The sequence below is a fragment of the Cyrtonyx montezumae genome, unplaced genomic scaffold (assembly GCF_038088225.1).
Source record: "Cyrtonyx montezumae isolate F1298 unplaced genomic scaffold, pur_monq_1.0 scaffold_10, whole genome shotgun sequence".
Classification (NCBI taxonomy): domain Eukaryota; kingdom Metazoa; phylum Chordata; class Aves; order Galliformes; family Odontophoridae; genus Cyrtonyx; species Cyrtonyx montezumae.
The window spans coordinates 32,094,134-32,107,156 of NW_027071826.1; the positions used below are offsets into that span (position 1 = coordinate 32,094,134).

At 41.6% G+C, this 13,023-nt stretch overlaps 1 protein-coding gene across 3 annotated transcripts in view; it reads left to right on the forward strand.

Annotated features, from left to right (window-relative positions):
* RGS6 (regulator of G protein signaling 6) overlaps nucleotides 1–13,023 on the forward strand; it is a 236,182-nt gene that overhangs the window by 184,217 nt on the left and 38,942 nt on the right. For all 3 annotated transcript variants that reach the window (XM_065754747.1, XM_065754749.1, XM_065754748.1), the window contains exons 8-14: nucleotides 496–572; nucleotides 3,105–3,186; nucleotides 3,702–3,776; nucleotides 4,870–4,968; nucleotides 5,910–5,971; nucleotides 9,763–9,873; nucleotides 12,465–12,590. In XM_065754747.1, the coding sequence (XP_065610819.1) occupies nucleotides 496–572; nucleotides 3,105–3,186; nucleotides 3,702–3,776; nucleotides 4,870–4,968; nucleotides 5,910–5,971; nucleotides 9,763–9,873; nucleotides 12,465–12,590 (632 nt within the window). The remainder of the gene's footprint in view (nucleotides 1–495; nucleotides 573–3,104; nucleotides 3,187–3,701; nucleotides 3,777–4,869; nucleotides 4,969–5,909; nucleotides 5,972–9,762; nucleotides 9,874–12,464; nucleotides 12,591–13,023) is intronic.

A 13,023-nucleotide genomic window follows, 5' to 3' on the forward strand; every position in this document is an offset into this window, starting at 1 on the left:
CTCCCAGAGTTGAGTGCAGTGCAGCTGCGCAGTGCTCTCAGGGCTGAACAGAGCAGGGGATGCTCAGGCTTTGCACCTTAGTGAAAGGGACCAACGTGGGGAGGAAGGGAAAGTGGGAAGGAGAAGGAATCATGCAGGTGGCAGCCATCTGCTATCAGAAATGGAAGTTGTCAGCTTCACAAAGCTTCTCAGTATTATCTTTTGGGAACAAGACCATCATCATTTTACTAATAGAACTCGGACTGTCTTCATCACACTCTATTAATTCTCCTGACAGGGTCTTCTTGTCTGCAGCCCAAAAGGATGTGTCACAACCTTGCCTTGCCTATGGGATAAATCACCTGAAACCAGCACTGACTTCCATGTCTTGAGTTCTCCAGCTTAAAAAAATAAATGAAAGGGAAATAAAATTAACTCCCAGTTTCCTAACTGCTCTTAAGCAATTGTTGTAATTACTAGAATTAACTGTTCTTACTATTTTTCATCTTTTGTCAGGAAAACTTAGCAAGACTTCAGAGAGCATTTGCAAGGAAGTGGGAATTCATCTTCATGCAAGCTGAGGCCCAAGTGAAGTGAGTAATCCTGGAGTACTGAACTGCCCCAGCACCTAGGGCTGCATGGGGAGGGGGACTCTGAAAATTTCTTTCTCAAAGCCTCTACTGCAGCTAAGTCCAGAAGGTATTGCTAAGTCAGCAGCAGACTGGAAACAACAGAAGGCCAATTGCTAAGATTTGTGCCAGAATCTGAAAGATGTGTTTAATCATCTCTGTGTAGAAATGCCCATCAGGAGTTCCTGAGCCTGAATTTTCCATGTGACATTGGGTGACTCACTTACACATTCTACTTCTACTGTTGTATAGTATTTTTATTTCACGTAAATGGAAAAAACAAGATTTTGTCAGCAGTCTGTGTAACTTTATCTTTGTAAAGTATTATAGATATTAAAAATACTGTTGTTTAAAAGTGCTTATAAAGGGGGTATTTACAGCAGTCTGTATTTGTTTTTCTCACTTATAGCAATCCTCAGTCAGCTCAGCTGTACCTCTATTTTCTGCACTTCAGTTTATGCTCCTAATAGTGTGGAGGATTGGGTAGTACCGCTTACATGAAACTTACGTCAGCTAAATCCTGTTTGTTTGTTTGTTTTTCCTGTCTTCTGCTCTAGTTGAAATCCACATTTTTGTTCGCATCTTTCCAAAAACAGTTTGATGTTTACAACAGGTTGTCATTATTGCTGCAAAATGAGTATTGTCCAGGGCATGTAAACCAGTGTACTTAAAAGCTTATGTGCCCATTTTGTGCATGCAATTGTCTCCTGTAAAACTGGAAGGCTGATGAAGACAGTGTATAAGAATACCTGTACTAATGGTCTGTACTGATAGAAAGAATTCGCTCTTTCAGTATCAGATGCTAAGAAGTTAAGGGATGTTTTCACTTGAGGGTATGGCTGAGGCATTGGTTTCTATCTTTGACTAACTCGTTGGAATTTTGATTAATTATTTGCTCAATCACATTTCAATTATGCACTATTTAAGTACATGGATAATAACATGGAAAATAACAAGGAAATTAAGGGATTTTTTTCTGAAGAGAATACCACTGTTTTGCTTAGAAGAAAACATGAGAAGCTACACTAGCAGTGGTTCTTTCAGTTACTTAAAGGTTTGTTGACAAAAGGAAAAAGAATCTCAGTGAAAACAAAATTCTGCATTCCATCTACATCATAAATTGTCGCCTAAGACATAAATTTTAAATTCAGATTTTTTACAGGGTCAGTGTTGCTTATTCATCTTTTCATGGAGAAAAGATGGGTCCAAACTGTAATCCGTGGCGTGCATTAACTAAAACAAAAAACAAAGCAGAAACACTTGAAAGCATCTCTCCCAGTTTTCAAGTTCTGCATTTACTTCTCAGCTCAGTACAGTGAAGCGGTGTCTGGTGCCTGCTTGTGCTGAGTTGGTTTCCTCATCTCAACCAACTTCAAAGTGCATTGGACTCAAGGTTTTTGTTGGGAGGGGTATTCAGACACTTCAGTCTCAGTCCCCAGTTTCCTTGGTACACTTCTAGCACAGACACAGCTGAGGATCACTGCCCCTCCTAAAAAAAGACAGGAGAGGTGAAAACCTGATTGTCAGAAGCTGTAGCTCATGTGGGTTTTCTCTCACTGCTGTCATTATCTCAGGTGGCAGCAGTGCAGGAAGTCAGCACGGGGATGATGTCAGACTCTCAAGCCTGCTCTGGAGGCAAGGGTGTTTCCTCCTCCCCCTGTGAGTCATCTGTCTCTCTGCAGGCAGGTCCTGCAAGCCGGTGGTGACTGTACTGTGCTCGTGTGTAGAGCTGAGCATCAGACATGAGCTGCTAGATGCCACCGAGAGGTAGTGGTACAGCTACTGTGAACATCCTTCAGTGGCCTTTGATGTGTACATTTTGAGTGAATCGATTTACTGGCTCCTTGAAGGCTGAAATTAGTGACTTACACCTGTGCCAACTCCATCAAGTATCTCCAGATGAGAGCTGGCTTGCACAGCTCTGTCAGTGAGCTGAGCCCTGTCACTCACACTGTCATCCCCTCACTGCCAGCACCAGGGCAGGTGGAGCTGCTCTGTTGAATCTCCAGAGACAGTGACCACAAGTGTTTCCTGTGCTGTCACTACAAGGCCTTGAGCAGTTGCCTCGTAGGACTATGTGGTCATAGCAGTGAGGCCTCTGGGTGCAGCAGGACTTTCCGAGGTGGCCCTCCAGCCTGCGGGAAAGAGGTGCCCAGAGATGCAGGCCGGATGATGCTGGCAGAGCCAAAGCTAAATGTGAGCTCCCAGTCTGGGAGCAGATGGAAAAAAACAAACAAATGTTAAGACAAATTTTCCACGTTAATAGGAAAATTTATCTTGATACACATCGCAGTAAACATCCGCAATGCTTTCACTCGGCTTTGCAAGTCAGGGCCTAACATTTCCATACAAAAAAAAAAAAAAAAAAAAAGATTTCTGAACATTTTTGTCACTGAGTTGAAATGCCAGCTAGAAAATGTAACAAGGAAGAAATCGTTATATGGTAACTCACATTTTTATGGACTTTTTTTTTCTTTTTTTTTTCTTTTTTTTCAGAATTGACAGGAAAAAGGATAAAACAGAAAGGAAAATTTTGGACAGCCAGGAAAGAGCATTCTGGGATGTGCACAGGCCTGTGGTAAAGCCCTTTTTAAATGATCAGTTTTATTTACTTAACACTGTGCCATGAGTTGCAGATATTGTCATTAAAGTCACTGCATGGATTTTCCTCACAATTCAGAACAGGTTACTACAAGATTATTTCAGACATCATTGGTTTGTGCATGCCTGGAACTGTTGACTTGGAAATGTATGATAAATATGAAGTGTTGAAGAGTTGTTTTTTTTTTTTTTTTGTGCACATGAAAGAGCAGCTTTACCCGGTTTGTCACAGACTTCCTAGAAAAAGCTCTCCTCTTATCTGAGGCATTTCCTCTGGATGCTGAAGTTAGGAGTAGATGGATTTGATGCAGAGATGTCAACTTTGGGTATCGTGCACTCTCATATTTAGTAAGCATAATCTCTGGGATGCAAACATAAGGAAACAATTTTGGACAAGAGCTAAACTCTATTTTTAGGTAGGCAAGGTAGCGTGCAGATTGTAAGCAGAGAACAATAACGTGATAACTATGTCTTTTAACTGTCTCTTTTCAGCCAGGCTGTGTGAACACCACAGAAATGGACATTAGAAAGTGTCGTCGTATGAAAAACCCACAGAAGGTGAAAAAGGTCAGTTTGAATTTCTGGTTTTGTTTCTCTTTTTTTTTTAATATAAGTTATTCTTGACACTTAGATTGCATCAGACTTTCCTAGTAGAAATCAAATGTAGGATTTGGCAAATGTCAGATCTGTTTTGATCTAATTGGTGAATTTACTCTTTCAGTTTTAGCAACAGGTGTCTACTGACTCTACATTCCCATAAAAGTAAAATCAGCTGGCTAGAATACTTTGGTCACATTTTTCAGAAATTATTTGGACACAGGTGTTTCAGGGTGGTTTATCTGCCTTTATAATCTAAAAGGCTTGATCATTAGCAGCTGGGATTCTCTTAACTTCTAGCAAGTTCTTACATGTTTTTACTAGTTTTAGAGGTGACATTAAACTCCTAACTTCCATTAGTAGTTGAACTGCGGCAGAGCTACTCATTTGTCTCTTTTGAACATTAAGTGAAAAGCTAAGTGGCTTTCAGTGGAAGTCTCTGTCCTGAAAACTAATGTCTACAAGTCAGTCTGTAGGTTCGCATGAACTTGGCTGACTGACAACTGGTTAAGCTCTTTCTTTGATACGTAGTTTTACAACAATTCAACTGAGTGGAAGAAAATGGAAGAAAAGGGCTGGATTATATTACATTTTTTTGCCACTTACTTTTCCACAACAATCATTCACAGCATTCCTCTTGCAAATATGACAGGCACAGCCCTCAGTGCTCCTAGAAGTGATCATTTAAGATAACTTTAAGATCATTTAAGATAAACTCTTTCCTACTTACTGTGAAACAGCCCTGCAGACTGCAGTGGGAGAGTGGCCACCTCATGTGCAACAGGGGAAGGTCTCAGGTGAGAGAGTTCTGCTGGAAAGCAGGCTGTGCTGGAAGCCCTGAGCACACTGCTGGAGTGCCTGCAGACATCCCAAACGCAGGCATCTGCAGCACAGTTGGATCTGTCAGTTTTGCTCCTGGCTGAATGATTGTTTACCTGTGCAGAAAAAAAAAATAGTAGGAAATGGTTGGCTTATTACCTTACTGTTTTGCATACTGCACTTCTCATTGCATAACAGAGAAAAAGGCTGCAATCTCTTCTGTTTGTTTGCTGGTTCCTTGCAGTCAGTGTATGGTGTCACAGAAGAATCTCAGCCACAAAGCCCTGTACATGTGCCCTCCCAACCCATACGCAAAACTACAAAGGAGGATTTCCGGAAACAAGTAAGTAGATATCTATGCAGCAGATGTCCTGAGAACTGAGTACATCTGGAACAGTCAGGCAGTTGCAATCTGTTTAAAAGAAACAAAACAAAACATATAACACTGTAGAGATATCAGTAAGGACCACTGTTGCTTTTAATTGAGCAGTGCAGTTATGGGCAACAGTATCCTTTTGATTACTTTCTCTGTGAGACAGTAGGCGAATTAATTTGCAGATCACTGTGTATGTTTGAAAAGTGTGCACTGGCGTAGGCTAGAGAAGCTGACACACCCAGAACACAGGCACAGAGCTTTTGGGTAATTGAGAAAAAGTTATTTGCAGAATCACTCCGAGGAATGTCTGTCACCCTCATGTATACTTGCCCTTCCTTGGGGAGCTCTCCATCAAAATTGCTTTCCTGAAGGAAGCAACCCTCACTCAAGAAGGGGCAGGAACTGCTGGGTCAGCTTTTTATTAATGGCAGCTTTAAACTTGTTTCTTAGGCAGCCAGTATTAGGATGATCTTCTGAACTAAGTCTGAACACTACATCTCTTGAGCTTTTTCCATCCTAAGCAATATAGAATGCAGAGTACTGTGAAGAACTTGTTTATAGCTCAGTACAAATGTACTTCAAAACCTTTATTTTCTTGGTTACAGAAATTGTGAAGTGTGTGTTATAAAATGAGGATGACATTGCCCTCTGAGTCATCTAAGAACCTCAGCCCCAAATACATCTTTCCTACTTTTAATTATTTCTTCTGAAGCTCCTTTGCCACATGAAATGGAGATTCCTGATGGGAGCAGCTAGTAAGCTGTTTCTATTACCTGGGGGAGGGTCCCATTTCTTTCTGAGTTATTTTCAAGCTGTTTGGAATGAGAAATCAATAGTGTGTTGGGATGTGATCAATGCATGCTGTGGAGCTCCTGGATTGTTAATGCCCTTGTCATCTCTCTCCTCAGATAACTTTTCTGAACCTGCAGATAGACAGGCATTGTTTAAAGATGTCCAAAGTAGCAGAAAGGTGAGTGTCCCCATGTATGTGATTTCTCATTACTTCTTCATCTCAAATTTAGCATTTCCAGAAATAGCGAGTAGGCAGGAACACACAAAGGCTCATTCCATTTCTGAGCAGTGAATCTTATTCCCTTTTTGCCCAGACATGCTGCTTATCTGCTGACCACTGACATGTGACACTCGCCCTTCTGCCACTGGAAATAAGTGGGTGAAAAAGGAGAATATTGTACTGTAAAAGCAAAAGAAATGTGATCACAACAGAAAGAACCATTGCAGGGCATTCATTTCCTATCCCTTCACAAGCCTAGTGCTTATTTAAAGAAAAGTCTCTCCTCTTTCAGTTGAAAAGCATTCATTTTTCCTTTTTGGATGAACTCTGAGCACTCCTCTCCTGTTGGACTGACACACTTCTGGCGAGGGCATTGTGTTTGCATCTTGTTGCATGTGATGTTTGTATTCATACTGGGATTCATTTGTGTTGGGGTTGTGGGGCCAGTTTCTGCTCCAAAATATGCATGTGAAACCATATGGAAAGTACTAGGTTTGTATCTGGACATCCCAAGGTAGTGTTATGGTAGATTTCTCATAGAGACAAATCAAGGCATAATCTGGCTTGCAGAAAATTTAGTCCTTGTAGGAAAGTATGAACAAGTAAAGAACAAGCTCAAATGTAGCTCCCTGAGAGTGACAGCTCCTTTACTCAGATACTTGTAAGCTATGCACGTTTTCAGTGGAATTGCTGAGACAGATGTAGGGATCAGCGTGCTTTTCTGTAACATCACTTTTAGAGCGAAACTGTCTTGAACATGATGGACATGACAAGGGATGGCTCTTTCTAGAGAAATAACAGAGGAATTTCTACTTAAATTAAAAAGAATTTCCCTGTGAAATTCTGTGCTTTGCAGTGCTTGCTCCTGTAATTACCGTGTGTACACTAAACTAGGCAAATTAAATGGAAGGAGCTCAACAGAAAGTTCCTAGTGGCTCATAATGTTTATCAATTCAAATGAAAGTTTATCCAGTTAAAAAGAAAATTTTCAGAGACTTCCTGAAATCCTTCACATGCTATTTTGCACTATTGAAATTAGCACATTCATATTTATGTTTTGGGCTTTCTAGTTCTGTGCTGATAATTTTGTGTTTTACCAAAAGTTCTCATTTTATACTGAATTTACTTACAGTGACCTTAATATACTGTGACAGTAATAATTTCCAGGCTGGTAATTTACAGAAAAGCAGATGTGTTTTGCTTGATTTTTTTCTGGGTACATATTAATTCAATAGGACGGTCTCAATAAAATTCATTCACTTGTGAACGTTGGGTCCTTGGAGCACACCTCTTGTTCAAGTTATACAGCCATGATAAATATGTCATTGTCAGTGCCAGAAGAAAAATCTATTAGTTTTAAATAGAACTGAACAAACAAACAACAACAACAAAAAACAAAACAAAGCAAAAAAACAGTTTGCCTGGTCTGGAAGGACTATGGGTGGCAGTGCTGCTGGAAGGCCCCAGGCTGTGGTGTCCCAGAGCATGGCACAAGGGGCATGAGGGAAGGCCCTGGTGGGGCTTGGCAGTGATGGGGGTGAGTGAAAGGGAATGAGCTGACCTGCTGCCTGAAATGAAGTCTATGTTGCCCAAAGACTGCATTTGAAACACTGGATGCATGCTCCAAGCACAGATCAGCTGAGTAAGGAGGTGCTGTTAGTAGTAGCAAGGCACTTCTCAGGCTATGCTTTGCTTTTAAGACTGAGGCATCCCTCAGCTGCTTCAGGAACCCAGGGAACAGTTTTTCTACTTCCAAATCCTTTTTCCTCACTTGGGACCTGAACACTGTCCGTTTTAGCATCTGGCAAGGGGATTTGAAAACTCAAGAAAAATGTGAATAAATTCTACCTACTGTTTTTCCTGACCGCATCAGGCAGCTCTGATGCAATCCCAGTACATGCGGCATTATGGAAATGGCTGAGGAAATCCTGAACACCTTCCTATCAAAGGTAATCTCAGTTCCCTAAATGGAAATGTGTCACAAACCTGTGTTAACAACTCAGCCACCCAAATTTACTATGGACTCAGCAGGATACTCTGATACTCAGAAAGACAGAATCTCAGCTCAAGCTCTGGTCTCTTCCTTAACCACCGCCTCTTCTGCCAGAATGACATCGCATCACCTGAAAAGTCAAAAGCCCAGGTTTGCATTTTGACAGAAATGCTTTCCCTTAGGATTCCCACTGCCATTGTTTAGACAATGAGGCCATGATTCAGCTCCTGTCATTATACTGAATCAGCAACATGTCTTTAGCAAATCCCCCCTTATTTCATCTATTTTTTCCCCTTTTATTTTTGCTTGTTCATTTACTAGCACCTCTGATGCCACCTTATTATTTTGTTACAAGCAATTCAAGTTTCACAGCAGATATCTCCTGATTGATCCTTTGTGTTGTTTTTTTGTTGGTGGTGGTGGTGGGTTTTGTTGTTGTTGTTGTTTTTTTAACTAACCCTCTCTCTCATTGATGTCCCCGGGATTGCTGCTCTCTGAAATTGGACGCTGCTCCCTCCTCCAACCCTTGACCCACAGCAGTCATGAAATGTAATTAATGAAATGAGATGAGACAGCCCTGAGTGCCCTGAGGGGCAGTGGGAACCTGCTGTGGTTACAAAAGTGTATGATTTTAATGCCTCATGATAAGAGCTAGGACAAACAAAAAGAAGTAATTATCGTAGGGCAGGTCAGGGAAAGTTTCTGCCTTTTGTGACCCATGGTTTCACAGGGTACTTTCCTTCTCCTGCCTTTTGAAGGTGTGGAAGACCCAGAGGTAGCACTTCACATGAACAGTCATGGTGAAAGTAGATTAGTTTTCAACATGGTGAGACTCAATTAACTTATTAAATTAGCTGGCAGGCTGAGGCAGAAAAATGAAGAAGTGTCTTGGAATATTTAGAGTATAGACTGGGACAAATTTCTTTTGATTCTTTTCGCTGCCTACCTTTGGTAAAATAGCCATTTGGCCTCAACCCCAATGGAATGCCCAAGGTGCCTCTGCAAGCAGAGATGGTCCTTTTCCCAGGGAGCTCTTAGGATAAGAGGCTGTATGCCTTATCTGACTAGGCTTGAAGCAAACAAGTATAAAAGCTAGGTGTTTATTCAATACCTATATAATTTACTTCATTTTACGTTAATGACCGTAAACTACACTGAAGTATATTGAATTAAGTGCCATTGTGCTAACTGATATACTGACAAAACAAAATGACCTATATGCTGAAGATCTGACACTCAGGACTGTGATCCTCCAAACATTTAAGTGTGTTTTTAGCTACAGCTGATGGCAGTATTTTGATGAGTTACTCACAATGTTTAGAGTAGTGAGTGCAAAAACCTTTGCAAAACAAACAAATAAACAAACAAACAAAAAATAGGAGGAGGGTAATAGGGGAATAACAGCATGCAATAAATGTAGAGGACGTGCTTCAGAGTCATGTTGCTGTCTGTGGGATGTCCTACCATATCAATTCTGTTACTGCCACATGAGGCTCTCTGTAGGCATCTCAGCAGAACCAACCTTGAGGAAACCTTGACTGCACTGGTGAGTGTTGCAGAGAAATCCTTCCAGAGAAAAGGGACTGTTGTGTGCGAGTACTAAGAACCATTCTGATCCAAGCATGGAAAAAAAGCTCTCCAACAAGGGCTGGGGGGGGGGAAGAGAAAAAATCAGTATCTCTGATACATGACTGGGCATTCAGGCATTGATTTGTCTTCTTCTTCTCCTTCTTTTTTACTTTTTCTTATATGTCAGTTTAATAGCCTACACAGAGCAGTATGTGGAATATGACCCCTTTATCACTCCTGCTGAGCCTTCCAATCCCTGGATAAGTGATGATGCTGCTTTGTGGGACATTGAAATGAGGTAAGAATTGGCAGTTTTAGGTAATATTAGAGTTATCTTGTAATTTTATCACTCACACAACTAAAGTTTTAACAAGTTAAAAAAGTTTCTGTGGATTACACAGCCCTTTCACTTCCATGTACTTAATTTGCATTACTGTGTAAGCTAGGGCATTTTCATGCCCATCGAGGGCATGCCTGGACTTGGTTCTGAGAGCCCACTGATACGGGATACTGCTACAATATTCTTGTTCCAGCATACCTCCTTTGATCCTTGAGGGCCTGCTTGCAGGTTCTCCCCAAATTGTGGAACCCTATGCAAGATGCCACTGGCATACAGGACAGGTTGAGGTAGTAGCAAGATGCTGTGACTCACTATGCCACTTGCATTGCTCACTCAGGGCATCATTTGGCAGATGGCTGCAAATGCTCTGCAGCTTTTCCTGCAACTGAGCTGATGTTGTTTAGCACCAAACAGAACTAGAAATTCATTTTAGCAAATCTTAAAAAAAAAAAAAAAAAAAAAAAGACAAATCTAGTACTACCTTTGCTTAAATAATCATATAAATGTTAAGATGCTACCAGCTTTGGAGAGCCAGTCCATCATGAATCAGTGTACCAGGAAAAGGGCAAGTTGTTTATCTGTGTAAAACACGTGTGTTGTGTTTTGTGTGATGTGGGATGTGAAAGGTGTTGTCCTCTGCTTCTCTGAAAGTCACAGAAGCTGGTAATTAGTTCCCCGGTCTCTGCCTCTTTTCATATGAAATCAATATTTTGGATTTCTTTTTCAGTCAGTTTCTCTCAACATCTTCATCCTCCCTAGCAGGGTTACAAACAGATACAACCCCTGCAAAATACTGCTCTGGAGGAGCTCCACCCACAGCATAATCCAGGCATCATTACTTCTGGGTCTGTTGAGGTGGCTGGAAACCTCTGAAAATATTTGTGTCCCCAAGGAATATCATCAACCTGATGTCACAGCCTTATTAAGAATTAGAGTAAAAGCTTTGATTCTCTTGCTCTTCCAGAATAATGGAAGGCAATTCTCCTGCTGTACTGTTGTGAGATGAGAGAACAAACGTTTGTATTTTCATTCTACTCTCTATAGCAAGAGACCTCCTTGTGTCTGCATCTAGTTGCAACTTGCATGAATAATTAAATGATTCCCATGAGCTCCAGTAGCCCTTGTGCTGCCCGCAAGGCTGCTTTTTGTGCTAGGAAAGCAGAGCCCCTGTTCAGGGAAACTGAGCCCCTCTCCCTTCTTATGGCAAAGCCAGCTTCTGAGCAGGGTCAGTGCTGTGCAGCTCATCCTTCATGGCACTGGGGAAATGCCTTGGAAAGGCTTCAATTTTAGACATCACTTTGGCCTTTTCAGTTAGTGTAGCAACAAGCAGAGCAGCTGCTGATCTACAGAATCAGCAGGAAATTCCCTGAACTTGGCTGGTGCATAGCTGTGCACCAGCATGGCTCTTATGTCCCCATGTCCACCACGGCTCTCTCAGCAGAGGAGGAGCTAGCCCCAGTGCTCTAAGCCTTGAGTGAGGACATGCCCATCATGGTTGCTTAGTCTCCATAGCAAGAGGAAATCAAAGTGGGCATTTTATTTACCCCTGTGGCTTATTTGTCTTCAGCACAGATCGTCACTGTCCCCTGAGGCTCTAAGATTAGGAATTGTTCTGGACATGACGAGACATACAATTTAATAGATACGTACTGTTTACAATGGCTCTACTGTCACAAATGTGAGCAGCTGAACTGTGCTTTAATGGTTGTCTCATAGTATGACGCCATCACACCAGAAGCTTTCAAACTCTTTGTGAGCCCAGATTATACTCTGATGTAGGCTGTCTTGTAGGATCCTCGTGATTCCTAGGCAGTGCCTCTCCCCATAGGCATCTCTGCAACATGTCTGGCAATTCAAACAACAGCTTATGTAAGCAGGGTTGTATTAAGAAATCATGTAGCAGAAAGGTTGTGAGTGAATTTGGGTGCCTCCACATCTCAGTGTCCCAGCTGAGACACAGAATAAGAGTCTATTTATCATGGAGGGGAAGAGGGAGTTGCTTTTTGGTCTTGCAAGACTTAGGTATCCAAAAATCAGAGGCACTGAAAAATACAAGACCACAAAGCAGAAATCATTTTTGAAGAAATATTGTCCTCTCTGCTTCTCAGTGGAACTGCTTTTATAATGCAAATGTGCAACTGAAAATCTGCAGGCAGTTCCGAGTAACCAGCCAGCACTGTGTGGGACACAGGGTGACGCTCTGGAGCTTGCCAATGGCCCGGAGAACATTGCTGGCAAATTTCTGCCTTGACATAATAGAAATGGTTCTTTATGCAACATGTACAGGACATTCAACTGAAAATAATATAATTCACTGTCTCTCTCATTTTGCCATAGAAGCAGCATCCAAATAACACACTGTTCTTTTTAGCTCATTCTTATGAGTTTTTTGCTAACTCGTATCTCTGGAAAATCTTAGGGAAATAGCCACCATCTCCTTGTCTGATATATTTTTTTTTCCCTTTGCTGCTTAACAGGAACAGCAGCAGCTGCTGGGACAGCAGGCAAAAACGTACATTCCATCTGTTTTTCCCTCTCTCTCCAAACAGCAAAGAACCTAGTCAGCAGCGTGTGAAAAGATGGGGCTTCTCCATGGATGAGGTGCTGAAGGATCCAGTAGGACGAGACCAGTTCCTTCGTTTTCTGGAATCAGAGTTCAGCTCAGAAAACCTCAGGTGAAACCATTTTTCACTTGAACTATATTGCATAGGTAAAATGCAGTGTTCACTCTGTGGTGAACTTCTAAAAACACAAATCTGAGTAAAGTTGAGAATGGCAAGATCTGTAATGTGGAGAAAATATGAGGTGGTGTTCACATGGCAAAAATCTGTTGCTTTCACTCAGCAAATCAGGTTTGCATTGGCTACTTTGAATTCTGGCATCTCTTAACTATATGAGACCTTGGCTCTCACCATAATAGAGTTCCCTTCTGTGGGTGTTCTGGCTGTATTCTGGCTTCCCCCACTGTGAAGAAGTCAAAACTTCTAGTATGAAACATGATGTAGATACTGTGGCATAATTCTGCTGCTTCAGATACAGCAGGAAAAGGCAGCAGGAATAAGTTGCCAATTTTGGTGGGCCAGCACTAGGTGGTGTTGGCCCCAGGGC